Genomic DNA, 15,574 nt, shown 5'->3' on the forward strand with positions numbered 1-15,574 from the left:
TGCAGTGTGGGGAGGAAAGAAAACCTTCCTTCATACAAACACTAGTGCAAATTTGGAACTCTTCCCCATGATGGTGGTCAATTCAATCTTTCGAGATTGAGAGTGATAGGTTTCTGTTGCTGAAGGCTGTTAATGGATATTAGGGCAAAGTTAGATAAATGGAATTGACACACAGATTGACAATGACCAAAGAGCATAGCAAACAGGTTCAAAGTGGCTGAATGGGTTCTTCCTGTTCTTAGTTCTTTTCTCTCCTGTGATGGAATCTTTTTGTACCCTTTCTATACTGTGCAAGCCAGCAATCTGCAAATATTGTAACATTCAGGAAGCAGGTAGTTCCAAATTGTTGTTACATTTGAGTGTTCCCAAATATTAGCTATAGTCAATACTGAAGGGCACAGATTGTGCTGTGTTTTCAATAGGTCACTCAGAAACGTTCAAAAAGTTGGACGGAAGTCAGAGGAGAACGTTGCTACTTTTGGGTTGATATTCAGGTACTTAGGAGCAGGCTCCAACCTGAAAAGGTGCTTCAGTAGCAGGCTTCAACCAGTTAGGACTTGGCAGAAGTCCAGGGAGCCAGCTGGTGCAGCTAAGCACTGAGGTCAGGGTTCAGGAGAATTCCAGGAGCCATGGAAGTTTGCAAGAAGCTAAGTTCCGTTAATAGTTCAGTGCAACTGAGCGTGAAGATATACGCACGGTATTCATTTTGTGTAACTGAACAAGATGATTAGAGCACAGAGAAATACGAGCAAGACTGGCTAGGTGAAGCAATGAATAAATCAAATTGTGCCAGAGTGTTGGAATCCAGTTTCCAGAATTAAGGGGATAATGGGTTCAGAAAAATGTGAACCACCAGAAGTTAGCAGTCATTGAGACAAATTTTGACAGCAGGTCTTTTTTTTGAGGGAATTCTAAGCTCAGTCTTTTTCAAAAAAAAAAAAGTTGGGGGGGGTGCATGCTGGCTCAGTGGTTAGCACTGCTGCCTCACAGTGCCACGGATTCAGATTTGATTCCATCCTCAGGCGACTGTGTGGAGTTTGCACCTTCTCCCCGTGTCTGCGTGGGTTTCCTCTAGGTGTTCTGGCTTCCTCCCACAGTCCAAAGATGTGCAGGCTAGGTGGATTAGCCACAGGGAATGTAGGGTCGTGGGGACAGGGTCGGTTTGGGTGGGATGCTCTTCAGAGGGTCGGTGTGACCTCGATGGGCCAAATAGCCTGCTTCCACACTGTAGGGATTCTACGATTTTAAGAATGTTTAAATTTTAAAGAGATTTGATGACTGACTATCAATGTCCAGGGAGGTTGCTAAGAAATCGATGGGATCTGTCTTGCACATATTTGCTATTTGATACTTCTATAGGGTTTGTCCGTGAACCATATTTAACTCAGGTTAATGCTTCATGTTAGAATAAAAATTGTATATATATTGTGGATTGTATTATTGTTCTAAGTTTATAGAGTAATGCTTGTTGTTTGAATAAAACTTTGGGATCTTGCATTATTATTCCTTTAGTAAGGACCTGGGATGTCACACTTTTGTCCACTTTAAAGAAAAAGTTACTAATTCTTAGCAAGATCATAATATAAGAATGGCAGTCTGGTCCAAGATCATAACACTCCAGAGGAAAAGCAAGAGTACCCTTACCCAAGACCAAGACGGATGCATGAACTTGAGAAGATGAAGTAAAATATTGATTAGATGATTTTTTGAAAGCCAGCAAGTTATCGGGAGAAGAAGAGATAAATGAGGGGAAGAATTTTATAGTTTTGAGGTTTTTTTAAAAGAAAAATCAGTTTAAATTATTTTGCATCTCAATTTTAAAGAAGTGAGGATCACAGGCAGAGTGGGTAGAATGGGAGACTTGGAGATTAGGATTGCAGTATTATAGTGTCAACTGGCCAAACAAATAAATAGTGAGGAAGCTGTGATTAATAAAATTCACTGCAATGATTTAATTTTTAACAGGACCACGAAACAAGACTCATCTTTACTGGGAATTTCCTTCCTGACAAGGATGTGAAGCTCTTTACTTCATCCTCAATTACACATGTGCACCCAAAGATTTAACCACAGATTCTAGGCAGCCAGGACTCTGCTGGAGTTTTCTCCCTGTTCCAAATCAGCCGCAGGGGATAGCTTCAGCATGAGATTAGAAAGTGTTAGTAATACAATTGCTAGGTTGTATTTTGCTTTCCTTCCTTCTTCCAGGCTAAGTCTGTTGACAGCACTGAGGTCGTGGCTTGCAACCAGGTTTAATACAAGGCTCAAGTTCAGGGTCAAATCCCCTCTCCATTTGGCTTTCTCCAAACTCCATTCCAGACTCAAGTTTGATTGTTTCTTTCTGGATCTGTTCGATTATCGAGGTGAAAGTGGGAAGCTCATAGCAGCTGAGATGATAGTTCTCAGAAGGATCTGCCTCTAAGTCAAAGAGCAGAGGAGGTATGTGACGCGTGATCGGTGCAGTCCAGTGGCAGGACTCATCTGGGCTGGTATCACTGAGAATGGAACCTAACAATCAGGAATGAAAATCTTTGTTAAAACCTTCCTTCAGATACTATAATAAACTGTCTGAATGGTCTATCATACTATGGCTTGTACATTAATAGCATAGAAATATACAGAATGGAAACAGACCCTTCGGTCCAACTCATCCATGCTGACCAGATATCCTAAATATATCCAGTCCCATTTACCAGCATTTGGCCCATATCCCTCTAAACTTTTTCTATACATATACCCATCCAGAGGCCTTTTAAATGTTGTAATTATTCCAGCCTCCACCACTTCCTCTGGAAGCTCATTCCATACATGCACCACCCTCTGCATGAAAAAGTTGCCTCTTAGCTCCCTCTAAATCTTTCCCTCTCACCTAAAACCTGTGCCCTTTAGTTTTGGACTCCCCCATCCCAGGGAAAGGACCTTGTCTATTTACCCTATCCATGCCCCTCATGATTTTATAAACCTCAATAAGGTCACCCCTCAGCCTCTGATGCTCCAGGGAAAATAGTCCCAGTCTATTCAGTCTTGCCATAAAGCTCAAACCCTCCAACCCTGGCAACATCCTTGTAAATCTTTTCTGAACCCTTTCAAGGTTCACAACATTCTTCCTATAGCAGGAAGACCAGGATTGCAGTATTCCAATAGTGGCCTAACCAATGTCCTATACAGCCACAAGATGACCTCCTAACTCCTATACTCAAAGCACTGACCAATAAAAGAAAGCTTTCTTCACTACCTATCTACCTACAACTCCACTTTCAAGGATCTATGAACTTGCACTCCAAGGTCTCCTTATCAGCAACACTCCCCAGGACCTTACCATTAAGTATACAAGTCCTGCTCTGATTTGCCTTTCCAAAATGCAGCACCTCACATTTATCTTACATCACAGAATCCCTACAAGTGTGGAAACAGGCCATTTGGCCCAACAAGTCCACACCACCCCTCCGAAGAGCATCCCACCCAGACCCAACCCCCTACTCTTTTCCTGTAACCTTGCAATTCCCATGGCTAATCCACCTAACTTACACATCCTTGGATACTATGAGCAATTTAGCATGGCCAAACCACCTAACCTGCACATATTTGGACTGTGGGAGGAACCGGAGCACCCAACGGAAATGCACATAGACACTAGGAGAATGTGCAAACTGCACACAGACAGTTGCCCCAGAGTGGAATTGAACCCGAGTCTCTGACGCTGTGAGGCAGCAGTGCTAACCACTGAGCCACCATGCCACTAAATTAAACTCCAACTGCCACTTCTCGGCCCACTGCCCCATCCGATCAAAGTCCCGCTGTACTCTGAAGTAACCTTCTTGGTTGTCCACAATGCCATTGATTTTGGTGTCATCTGCAAAATTACTAACTGTACCTCCTATGTTCACATCCAAATCATTTATATAAATGACAAAAAGCAGTGGACCCAGCACTGATCCTTGTGACACATTGCTGGTCACAGGCCTCAGGTCTGAAAAGCAACCCTTCGACTCCAGCCTCTGTCTTCTACCTTCAAGTCAGTTCTGTATCCAAATAGCTAGTTCGCCCTCTATTTCGTGTGATCTAACCTTGCCATCCAGTCTACCATGAGTATAGATCACGTCTACTGCTCTGCCCTCATCAATCCTCTTTGTTACTTCGTCGAATACCCAATCAAGTTAGTGAGACATGATTTCCCACACATGAAGCTGTGTTGACTATCCCTAATCACTCCTTGCCTTTCCAAATACATGTAAATCCTGGCCCTCAGGATTCCCTCCAACGACTTACCCACCACTGATTTCAAGCTCACTGGTCTATACTTCCCTGGCTTTCCTTACCACCTTTCTTAAATAGTGGCACCACATTAGCCAACCTCTAGTCTTCTGGCACCTCACCTGTGGCTTCCGATAACACAAATATCTCAGCATGGGGCCCAGCAAACACTTCCCTAGCTTCTCACAGAGTTTTAGGGTACACCTGATCACGTCCCCAGGATTTATCCACCTGTACACATTTTAAGACTAGCAAGTTCATACTTTCATGCCTAAAAAACTTAAATTGTTACATTCAAAGAGCCATTCACCTTCAGTGTCTTGCCTTCACTTAATGCCAGGTTTACAAACAGTGCCTCCTGCCCTCTCTGTGCTTCTCAGTGCCTTGCTCACATGCTGGTTTGCTTTCTTGACACACCTGTCTCCCCCTCTCCCCACTCAGTCACTTGGCACCTCTCTCTTCCCCCCTCACCCCTTCCCTCACATTCACTTGACACCTCTCTCTCCTCATTACTCACAGGACACAAGACTCCCTTCTTTCTATCTCTCACTCATTCACTTGGTGCCTCCTTCTCCCCTACCCAGAACCGTTCTCTCTCATTCTCACTTAGTCACTCGATGTGTATTTTCTGCCTGTACTGCTCACAAAACAAAACTTTGTACTTTGGTACATGGGGTGACAACAATAAATCAAATTGAATCAAATTTCACTCACAGGCTTGGTGCTTCTTCTTGGCATCTTTCTCTCGGCACTTCTCTCTGTAATTCACTCATCCAGAATTACAGCTGTGATACGGCACCTACGGGACCCATTCGACTCAGTTGTGCCTCTAAATAAGTATCAAGACTTCTGCTATTCTCGTGTGTTTTCCCCATACCCTTACATGTCATTTGAATAAAAACATTCATCCAAGCCATTCTGAGTGCATCAGTTGAATCTGCTCCCACATTTCTGGACAGCCCTTTCCAGACCAGAAGCATTAATTGCGTGGGAAGTATTCATTTGTCACATCATACTTGATTCTTTTGCAATTCATTTTAAGTCTCTATCTTCTTGTTCTTGATCCTTTTACGAGAGGGAGCAGTTTCCCCTCATTTACTCTATCCATTCCCTCATGATTTTGAAAACCTCAATTAGAACTTCAAGGAAAACAGTCCCAACCTCTCCAACGTATCCCTCGGACCATTCTCGTGAACCATTTCTGCACTGTCTCTATTGCTATACACATTCTTCTTATAATGTGGCACCCAGAATTGTACACAGTGTTTGAGAAATGTCTTTTACAAGTTCAGATCACTTCCTTCCTCTTGTACTCTCTGTCCCTATTAATAAAGCCCAGGAAACTGTGCTTTATTAACTGTGAGCAGGTCAATGGCTAGGAATTCTTTAGTGAGTAACTCACCTTCTGGCTTCCCAAAGCCTGTTCATCATTTAAAAAGACAAGTACCCGACTTGCCTGGATGATTGCAGTTCCAACAACACTCAAGAAGCTTGACACCATCCAGGACAAAGCAGCCCACTTCATTGGTCCCTCATCCATTTACCCTATCACCAATGTTTAGAAGCAACAGTACATATCATCTACAAGATGCAGTGCACCACCAAGCATCTTCCAAACTCACAACCACTACCATCTAAAAGGACAAGGGCAACACTTACATGGGACACCATCATCAGCAAGTTCTCCTCAAAACCACTCACCATCCTTGGAAATATATCACCATTCCTTCAGTGTCACAGGATCAAAATCCTGGAATTCCCTTCCTAATGTCAATGTGGGTCTGTCTACACCAAATGGACTCCAGTGGTTCAAGAAGGCAGATCACCTTCTCGGATAAATGTAGGTGGCATTTAAAATGCTGGCCCAGCCAGTGCTGCCCACATCCCATAAATGTGGCTCTCTCGGTGCCTCTCCATCACATGGTCCCTCTTGTATTCACTCATTTGGCATCTCACTCTCTCACTTGGCTGTTCTCTCAAACTCACTCAGTGCCTCTCTCTCTTTCACTCATTACCTCTCTTTCTCAACGCTCTCTCACAGCAACTTCCACCATCTCCCACTCCGCAGCTCTCTCTTCTTCTCATTCACTTGATGCCAGTCTTTGTTTTATACACTCAGCTGCACAATTTGCACTATTGTCCCTTAGCCTCTCACTTTCTGACAACCAGGAGCAGCTCTATAGACTCGAACGTGATTACGTGCTTTCTTACCTTGAGTGTAGTAATGAGCCTTGTACTTTCCATAACGCACAGCAAAAACTCCCAGTTTTTCACTGGGGGTGACTGGATAGTAAAACATGGTCTTCCGCTTGCTCTATAAAGAAACAATGTACACAAAGGATTGTTGTTGAGAACATACAGCAGACGGAAATAAGAAGTAATTCCTTCTACCCAGACTGCAGGTTGAGGCACAGAATTCCTTTGCCTTCCAATCGCCAGCACTAGCTCTGATTGCACGGTGTTCCAGCTGCCCTGCTGCTGATGCATTATCTGTAGAGGCACTCAGCACTGGCACTGAAACACATGCGACCCTCTGAAGATAATCAGTGTGTTAGTAGATGGCTCAACTGTTTGTCATCAGCAAGAGAACAAAGGTAGGCGTTAACAGAAATGTTTTTATGCACTGGGCTGGTAAGTTATAACTGGCTCGACCACAAATTGTGAGGGAAGTGGGAAGTGATCTCCCTTGTAATGAGAAAGATTAAACTGCATTTACATTGCTGCTTTTACTACCTCAGGAATAGCTCTGAGGTACTCAATACATCATATGGAAGTGCATTTACCATTGCAATGGAGGAAACCCAAAATCCAATCTACACACAGCAAGATCACACAAATAACACAAAGATAGACATCTAACCCCAACCCACCTTCTTATGCGAAGACCTGGCAACACTCATGAAACAGTAAGTTTTAAATATAAAAATTTAAAATGCACCTAAAAAGATGCCTCTCTCCCCTCCCTGGTTAGAATCTGTTCAGTGTACAGGCATAAAACTGAGCTACTGTCCATACAATGTGGCTCATGATAACAATTTTACCTCTCAGTCCCGGTCCAGAGATTTCAGCACAAAACCTCACTCTGCAAATTACACCTTTCCTGGTGGGTTCAAATCATCTCCACATCAACCGGCTTTCCAATCAATCATCAATTTTCAAGCTGGGAACCACCTACAAATGATTGATCCACAAGTTTGGAATGCAGTTCATATCGCCAATGTGTCAGTGATAGGCCAACTTTTCTTCCCTCAGGCCAATTTCTACCACAAAGAACTGCCCCATTGTCTCCCAACCAGCCAGCAATAACACTCAGGTGTAGTAAATGCAAAATGACTTGCTAAAGTTGGAGTTGAATGCTGAGGCACAGGGTCAGAAAACTTTAAAGTGAAAGGGGATATTCAGCCCACTGCATCTTTATTGACACAGTGAACTCTTGCTCCTCTGCTCTTTGCCCAGACCATTTTTGCATTCTTCATCTTCAAATATTTTCCTTCACTTTCAACGTTTATTCTGCTTTCCTCTTTCCTCACAATTTGAGGTCAAGCAGCCCGTAAATTATCAAAGCTTTGCCCAAAAGCATTTCTCTGAACCTCTGCCTTTGTTCTTTTGATCATGATTTTAAACTAATACCTTCTAGTTACTCACTGGCAAGTGGGAATAATCATTCCTCATTTCATCAAAACCTTGTTAAAAAAGTTTATCTTGTCTCTCACTGTAACTAAATTATTATTATTCGTTATCATTGTTGAACAATGATGTCTTTGGTTCAGTCACACATAAAACCTAGGATTCCATTTTTTAAATTTAATCATTTCAGTAACTTGCCTCCTTACTTTCCTACAGATTTACGTTTCTCTGCTTCAATTAAAGATTTATAACTTCAGGTACACCTTTCTCCATACGCATTGCTTCAAGATGTATCACTTCCCTGTTCCTCTATATTAAATGTCATATGATGTTTCTGCCCAACTATCAGCAGTACTTTACAGTCCTCCTTTGTATCACATACCTTTCTTTTTATGACATCTGCAAATGGTAATATTGTGTCTCTTATACTTTACTGTAGATCATATATCAAAGACAGAGACAGAGGCAGAGGCAGAGGCAGATGGAGGGACAGGCAGATTGATAGAGAACAAGAGGCAGGCCAAGATAGATTAAAAGAAACAAACAGGCACAGACTGGCAGCTAGATAGTGATGAGTCAAAGTCCTAGAATGTGACAATCTGCACCTTGCCATTATTGAAGAGGATATCACTCATGTCATATCCATCCAGCTTGACCTGTGGAGGCTTTGCACCGGAGAGGCTGGCAATTGTCGGAAGGATGTCCAGGGTGCTGGCCAGCTCATGGGTTACACCTGTAAACAGAGCAAGAATATTATTCGAAACATGACATATCATGTATTAATCCTGAATGGCACCATTTCTGCAACAATGTTTAATTTCAACAATGTTAGTCCTACCCTCCATAGTTAAAACAGTCTGAATACCATCTCTATGTAGAAAGAAATTCAGTATAAGTGCACTTCCAGTTTCTAAACAAAAGAGGATGTTTCCAAAGAAAGAAGCAATGGTCAGATTATATGGGGAAATGTAATCAACGGCATCAACTTGATAGAAGTTGATAAGGTTGACAGAAAACTTACTTCCAATGTCGGAAGAGACCAGAACAATGGCATGTAATCTTAAAATTAGAGCCAAATCATTAAGGAATTAAATTCGGAAACACTTTTTAAACACAAAGGGTGATGGAATTCTTCAATTCTCTCCCCCCAAAAGTGCTGTGGATGTTGGGTATACAACTGAAATTGAAATCAACTGATATTTGTTGCATATTGAGGGATACGGTGCAAAAACAGTAAATAGAGTTGAGGTGTAGATCAACCACAGAACAAGTATCAGGGCTTTCCTTAATGTAGGAGCAAATTACTGCAGATGCTGGAATCTGAACTGAAAGCAAAAAACGCTGGAGATCACAGCAGGTCAGGCAGCATCAGTTCAGGGTTTTCCTTAATGTTGTGTCCAGTGGACTGGTCTATAATTGAGTGGAATCCCAATTAGTGTATGGTTTTTACAGCCTTGGGTTAACAGCAAAATTACATTTTTGTGCTTGGAGCTTAAATGATACTTAGGCAGTTGCATAGTCACAAACCTGGAGTGATCCGACCAGGCCAATAGGCAATAGCAGGTTCCCTCATTCCCCCATCGTATGTTGTGCCTTTGCCACACTTCAACAGCCCTGCATTCCCGCCACGCGACTGTCGCCTCAGCTCCGGGCTGAAAACAATATAGCAAGTCAATTAAGTGCAGCTTCTTGGTCTCTCAATAACATGTTAAAAAGGAGACAATAATGCTTTGGGAAACTCAATGGTTTTTGCACCTCTTGCACCTGGTGTCAGATAAATGACTAAAGTTCTATCTACACAACACCGCACCCCCCCAACCCCAATCAAACACAAGCAGGCCAGATGCATTACAAGTTACATCAGGGTAAAGCTGCCTCCCTCTACACTGGTCTGATGTTTCTGATGTCTCACATTGCTCTGAACATGAGCTTGCTAGGAACTGGGTTGAGACTGGTCAGTCATTTCAAATGGACGAAAGCTTCCTCCCAGTGATAAACAATCCAATTAAAGTTAACAGATTACCAGTGCTGGGTTACCAAGATTTAGTGCAGCCCAGCAGAAAGTAGCTGTCATATTTATACATACAAAGATCTGATAATAATTATAGCACAGAGAGGGGCAATTTATTCCATTGAGTCTATGGTGAATCTCCTCAAGAGTAATTTAGCTAGCCTTGCTCCTTGGACCTTTCCCCGAAGCCCTGAAAATATCTCTTCTTCAGGAGCTCATCCTTCTGAAGCCATAACTGAACCTGCCTCCCTTCCCTCTCAGGCAGTACATCCAGATCCTAACCGGTTGCTGTGTATTTGACTGTTTCTTTAGGTCACCTTTGGTGCCTATCCTAATGCTCTTAAATTACTGGGTCCTTGACACTTTCATCAACTGGTGACATACAACCATTGTTACTAATAAGTATGTAAAATTTTAAGGTAAAGAATATTATGTGATTGGCATGGAAGATTTTCAACAGGAGCTTACTGATCTGTGTGTCTCAATAATACAGTGTGGTGCATGGTGGTGGCTGAGTCCATGACAGGCGTCCTATTTATACTGTGTATTTCTCACACATGTAGCAAGGTTTCAGTCAGTGGTAGCTTTGGAGCCAGAAGGTGCAATGTTCTAGAGAATTCCACAGACAGCAGGATTTCAGTACAGAATTCTGTGAGGGTCACCTTCTACTAGTGTGAATGATATCCTCTTTTGGAGGTCAGCTGCCCACAATACTCTTCCACCATACAGGATTAACTATCCCCACTTTTCGTGATTCCATCAACATATAGTTCTGGCCATGGAAAGAGCTTTAACGGACAGTATAATACACTCTGAATCAGTGTACAAACCCTTACACTACTTCACAACATCCTCCAAGGGAAGTGTGAAAATTCCGAATGCTGACTTCCAACTTAGCACACCAGTAACTCACACTTGCAGACCCAGAGCAGTAATAGAACATGGTAATGCTCTGGTTATTTTACTGGGATTATGATCCAAAGAATGTGGCATAAAACCTTACCTTGTTAGTTGTGAATTCAAATTCAGTTCAATAAAGAAAAGAAATAAAAATCTAATCCAAGTAAAAACAGCCCAGAAGGATGTTGGATGAATGTAAAAATCCAATCAATGTGTCTCAATACTGGGGTACTTTAGAAAAGGAAATCTGCTGTACTTGCTTAAGCTGGACTACATGTTCCACAAAAGTGCTACTGACTGTCAATTACCCTCCAAAATGGCCCAGCAAGACGTCATCTGCATCAAATAGTTGGAATGCAGTGATTTAAGGAGAAGATCCACCTCCACCTTTTCCAGCAATTACAAATGGAAAATAAGTGGCAGTACCACTCAGGGATGATTAAATAGAACTGAAAACATTGTTTTAACAAATCTCAATCACAGATAACAAAGAATCTGAATATCTCTAATTCATCATACCCATTGTCACTAGTGAAGAAGATAAGAGTATTATTCTCCACTCCAGCATCTCGTATAGCATTTAATATCACCCCCACCGAAGCGTCAAATTCCATCAGTGCATCTCCCAGAGGGCCCCTCTTGGACTTCCCTGTGAAACCAGCACTAGCAAATTGGGGATAGTGGGTATGCTACAAAGAAAAACAGAACATTAGGAATTAGTAAAAGGTGGTTTCTACACATTCATGAATCTTATTTGTGTCAGCTCCCTGTGCAATGCCTTTTGGAAGAATCTATCGCTAAGTCCATGAGCATCTGATGCAAATCATCAAAGCAGAGCAAAGGGAACTGTCCATTAGAGAAGGAGTTGTCCAAGTCAGAAAGACTAGTGAGGAGTACAGAGCATTCAAGAGCAACATTTCAGAACAACATTATGACCAGTGGTTGCAAGTGGGAACATTATCGCGTAGTCTCAATTTTTGAATTTGTTCAGTTATCCCTCCGACCACTGTCAGAAGCTAAGGCCTCACCACATCGATATATTTCTACACTGTCACATCAACTGTGAATGTTGCATTTTGGCACTAAAACTGGCCCTACACTACAAGGCTACACAGTTTGAAGAACGGCCACCTTCTCAAGGGCAATTAGGGATGAGAAATAAATAGTGGCCTTGCTGGTAACATCTGCATCCCATGATTGAATTTAAAAAAAAGGACTAAAAGCTTAGTTTTAAGAAGTTTCACAAAGGAGGAGAAAGTGTTAGAGAGATAGAGGAGTTTAGGAAGGAAAGCCCAGACCTTAGGGGCTAATCAGTTGAAGGATAGCCTGCAGTGATTGAGATATGTAAGTTAGACTTAAGTAAAAGACCAGAATTTGGCAGACTGCAATAAGGTAGGTTAGGAGCGGCAAGGCCAGAGAAAGATTTGAATAAGAGGATGATAATTTTAACTTTGAAATGTTGGTGCATTATATCAGGTCAAGGTGAAATTTTGCCAAAGTACCACGGAGATGCCGTACTCACATGTGATGCATAGTAAAGGAAGAATGGTTTCTGCTGCTTTGCTGCTTTCAGAATGAAGTGTCTTGCAAAGTTATCATACAGTTGAGTGAGCTTGGGAAAGTAGACCGGCTGCTGGATAATCTTGTCATCCTTGAACACGGGCATAAGGACCACACCTTGGTCACACTTTCCGTAGCACTTGGTGTCTGGTGGGAAACAAGTCAAGTTCTGGCAGGGCCCCTGATCATGGGAGTAGGGGATGCCCAAGAATTCATCAAAACCCTGATGGATGGGTAAGTAGCTCCCATTGAGCCCATAGCCCAAATGCCACTTACCCACCATTGCTGTTTTGTATCCTTGCTGTTTCAGCAGTTCAGCGATGGTGGTTTCATTTAGTGGAAGACCACCCTTTGACGAAGGATAGAAAACGCCTGGATAAACCCCTGACCGAGTGGGGTAGCGGCCTGTCAGCAAAGCTGCCCTAAGGAGTAGAAGGAAAATATGAAAATTACTGATCAATATAAAATTAACTGCCTACACTAGATCCTCATAATAATACTGGGAAACCTCAATATAGGCCCAAAGCGCAGTACACCAGAAACTGCGAACAGTATGAGGTATAGACAAATCTTCAAATATTTTTGCTGCATATTATACATTGTAGATCATTCAAATTAATCACTGCAATTCATTAATGCAACTTATTCATTGCAGATTACATTCTAGCATGTTGTACTTCATCAATACCATGCTACACTGTTAGAAGCGCTGACTTTAAGAACTGTTAAATCAAAGCCTCATGTGTCCACAAAATATCCTTTAACACTCCTCGTAAAACAGCTGGCTAATTCGCGCTGGTGTCCTGGGAAGTATTCGTTCCTCAATCGATGCCACAAAGAGACTATTCAGTTGTTAGCAGGCTGCTGACTGCAGGAGCTTGCAGTGACAATTTGGTCATTGTATCTCCTACAAGGTTATACTTCACAAATAAATATTTGGGACGTTTTAACATCCTGGAAATTGCTTGAAAATTTGAGTCGTCATATTAATCAATGCAAATTATTGCACAGCTAAATATGATTGTATTTTAACCAATACATAATACTGGATTTAACTACTGCAGATGGTTACATTAGTTAATGTGGATTGTTGCAAGTTAATCAATGCAAATTTATCAGTCTACTGCATGACAGATTGTTGTAAAACTGGACATGAGATAATAATCAATGAATCAGCACAGATTACAAATCCACTCGTTTCCCCGCACGCCCTGGTCTCACCGGGACGGGCTGCAGACACTGGCTGCGCTGTAGAAGTCGCTGAATCTCCGGCCCTCCGCCGCCAGCCGGTCCAGGTTCGGGGTCTGGGAGCTCGGGTGCCCGAAGCAGCCCGGGTCGCCGTAGCCAAGGTCATCGGCCAAGAACAGCACCACCCCAGGTCTGGAAGCAGCAACAAGCCCGTGGCTCGGTGTCAGCAGCAGGAGCAGGAACGGTAACATCAGGCCGGAGTCGGTAATACAGCGGGAGTAATAGTTAAGGGTTGAGTTGGTAATACAGCGGGAGTAATAGTTAAGGGTTGAGTGGGTAATACAGAGGGAGTAATAGTTAATGGTTGAGAGGGTAATACTGTGGGAGTAATAGTTAATTGGTGAGCGAGTAATAGAACGTCACCGGACCCGCGGTGCGACTGCGAATGCGCACAAGCTCACCCTTAACGTCATTGCGTCATGCGCAAGGTCCGCACTGCGCATGCCCACAGAAGGGCGCACCGTTGAAAGAAACTAAAGCCAGCGGGAGACGAGTAGACGGATGGATGGAGGAGGGTAAATCAGGGAAGAATAAAAGCTAATAATCGGGGAAGCATAAGTAGGTGAAAATGGGTTGGCTGTGTTGAAAGTAGCCCGTGTCATGACATGACGTGGAAGATGATGTCTGGGTTCTGAAGAACTCCTGTCCCCAAGTGAACAATGAGATGCTGTTCTTCCAACCTGCACTGAGCTTCCCTGGAGCACTGCTGCAGGCCTGAGATGGAAATGTTGGCCAGGTGGTGTGTTGAAGTGGCCGGCAACTGGAGGCTTAGGGTTGCTTTTTTACAGGCAGAACGTAGGTGTTCTGCAAAGCGGTCACCCAATGTATATCGTTTCCCCGCTGTGGAGGAGACCATACAGTGAACAGTGAATACAGTAGAATAGATTAAATGAAGAGCAGGTAAATTGCTGCTTCACCTGGAAGGGTATGTATAGGAAAGAGAATTTGGAATAAGGAGAGAAAACTTTGGAAAGGGAAACGGAACCTAGGACAGGAAATAAGAATTAGGATTATTCTTTCAGGGATAATTGGAAATAATTAGATTAGGGAAAAATCTAATCACTTTTGTTTGATATTCAGCAGCATTGCCGTTTCTGAATCCCTCACCATCAACATCAATGTCCTGGAGTTACTCTTGATGAAAAACTTACTCATCACCCAGTTAAAAGTAACTTAAATGTTTACCCTGGGAATTTGCATGTGCAAAAGTAGTTATGTCACAGTGACATCAGACCACATGGAACTGGAGACTGGGGCTGTCAACCTTCAGGTGAAATGTCCAATCAGTGTAAAGTTAGTTTCAATAAAACTTGTTGGTGTTCCCTCACAAGACCGTAGACTTTGCACTCTTACATGGTGACAACAGTGGCCACCCTAGATGAATATGCCACCACCATCACAGACTTTATTAGCAAGTGTATAGAGGACCGCATGCCAAAGAAGTCAGCCTCTGTGTTCCCCAACAAGAAGCCATAGATGAATGGGAAATCCATTGCCTACTGGAGACCAGGCATGTGGTGTTCAAATCAGACAATCCTGACCTTTACAGGAAATCCAGATATGACCTCTGTAAGGCCACTAGAGATGTTAAAAGGTAATATCGGACTAAGTTAGAGGCTCAAACTAACCACATGGATGTCCGCCATTTATGGTAAGGCCTACACAACATAACGGGCCACAAAATAAAGCAGAACATAATAGCGGACAAAAATACATCCCTCCCTGATGTGCTTAATGCATTTAACAATGAGTTTGAACAGAAGGTGAGTGAAACAGACCCAGACAGCCACAGATGCACCTGTACCTTCAATCACCGCTCCGGGCATCAGATTGGCCTTCTTGAGAGTGAACCCATGGAAAGTGACTGGCCCAAACAGAGTCCCCGGCTTTACATTCAGATCCTGTGTGGACCAGCCGATGGAAATATTTGCTGACATCTTTAACTTCTCCTTGCTACAATCTGAAGTCCCCACC

At 42.8% G+C, this 15,574-nt stretch overlaps 1 protein-coding gene across 1 annotated transcript; it reads right to left on the reverse strand.

Annotated features, from left to right (window-relative positions):
• Positions 1-1,038: 1,038 nt before the first annotated feature.
• Positions 1,039-13,995, reverse strand: arsa (arylsulfatase A). Its single transcript, XM_020519172.2, has 7 exons — positions 13,574-13,995; positions 12,315-12,774; positions 11,312-11,481; positions 9,409-9,533; positions 8,487-8,614; positions 6,466-6,568; positions 1,039-2,508 (listed from the first exon to the last, which is right to left on the reverse strand). The coding sequence occupies exons 1-7, from the start codon at positions 13,789-13,791 to the stop codon at positions 2,210-2,212; spliced, it is 1,503 nt and encodes a 500-aa protein (XP_020374761.1). The 5' UTR covers positions 13,792-13,995; the 3' UTR covers positions 1,039-2,209.
• Between the last annotated feature and the right edge of the window lie 1,579 nt (positions 13,996-15,574).

This window comes from Rhincodon typus, chromosome 22, assembly GCF_021869965.1.
Source record: "Rhincodon typus isolate 14 chromosome 22, sRhiTyp1.1, whole genome shotgun sequence".
Classification (NCBI taxonomy): domain Eukaryota; kingdom Metazoa; phylum Chordata; class Chondrichthyes; order Orectolobiformes; family Rhincodontidae; genus Rhincodon; species Rhincodon typus.

Coding starts and splice junctions, on each gene's coding strand:
- arsa (XM_020519172.2), bottom strand. CDS start 13,791: ATGTTACCGTTCCTGCTCCTGCTGCTGACACCGAGCCACGGGCTTGTT. Junction 9,534..11,311: donor TTCTTCACTAGTGACAATGG/GTATGATGAATT, acceptor TATTGTTTTCAG/CCCGGAGCTGAGGCGACAGT. Junction 8,615..9,408: donor GCCTGGTCGGATCACTCCAG/GTTTGTGACTAT, acceptor CTCTGTTTACAG/GTGTAACCCATGAGCTGGCC.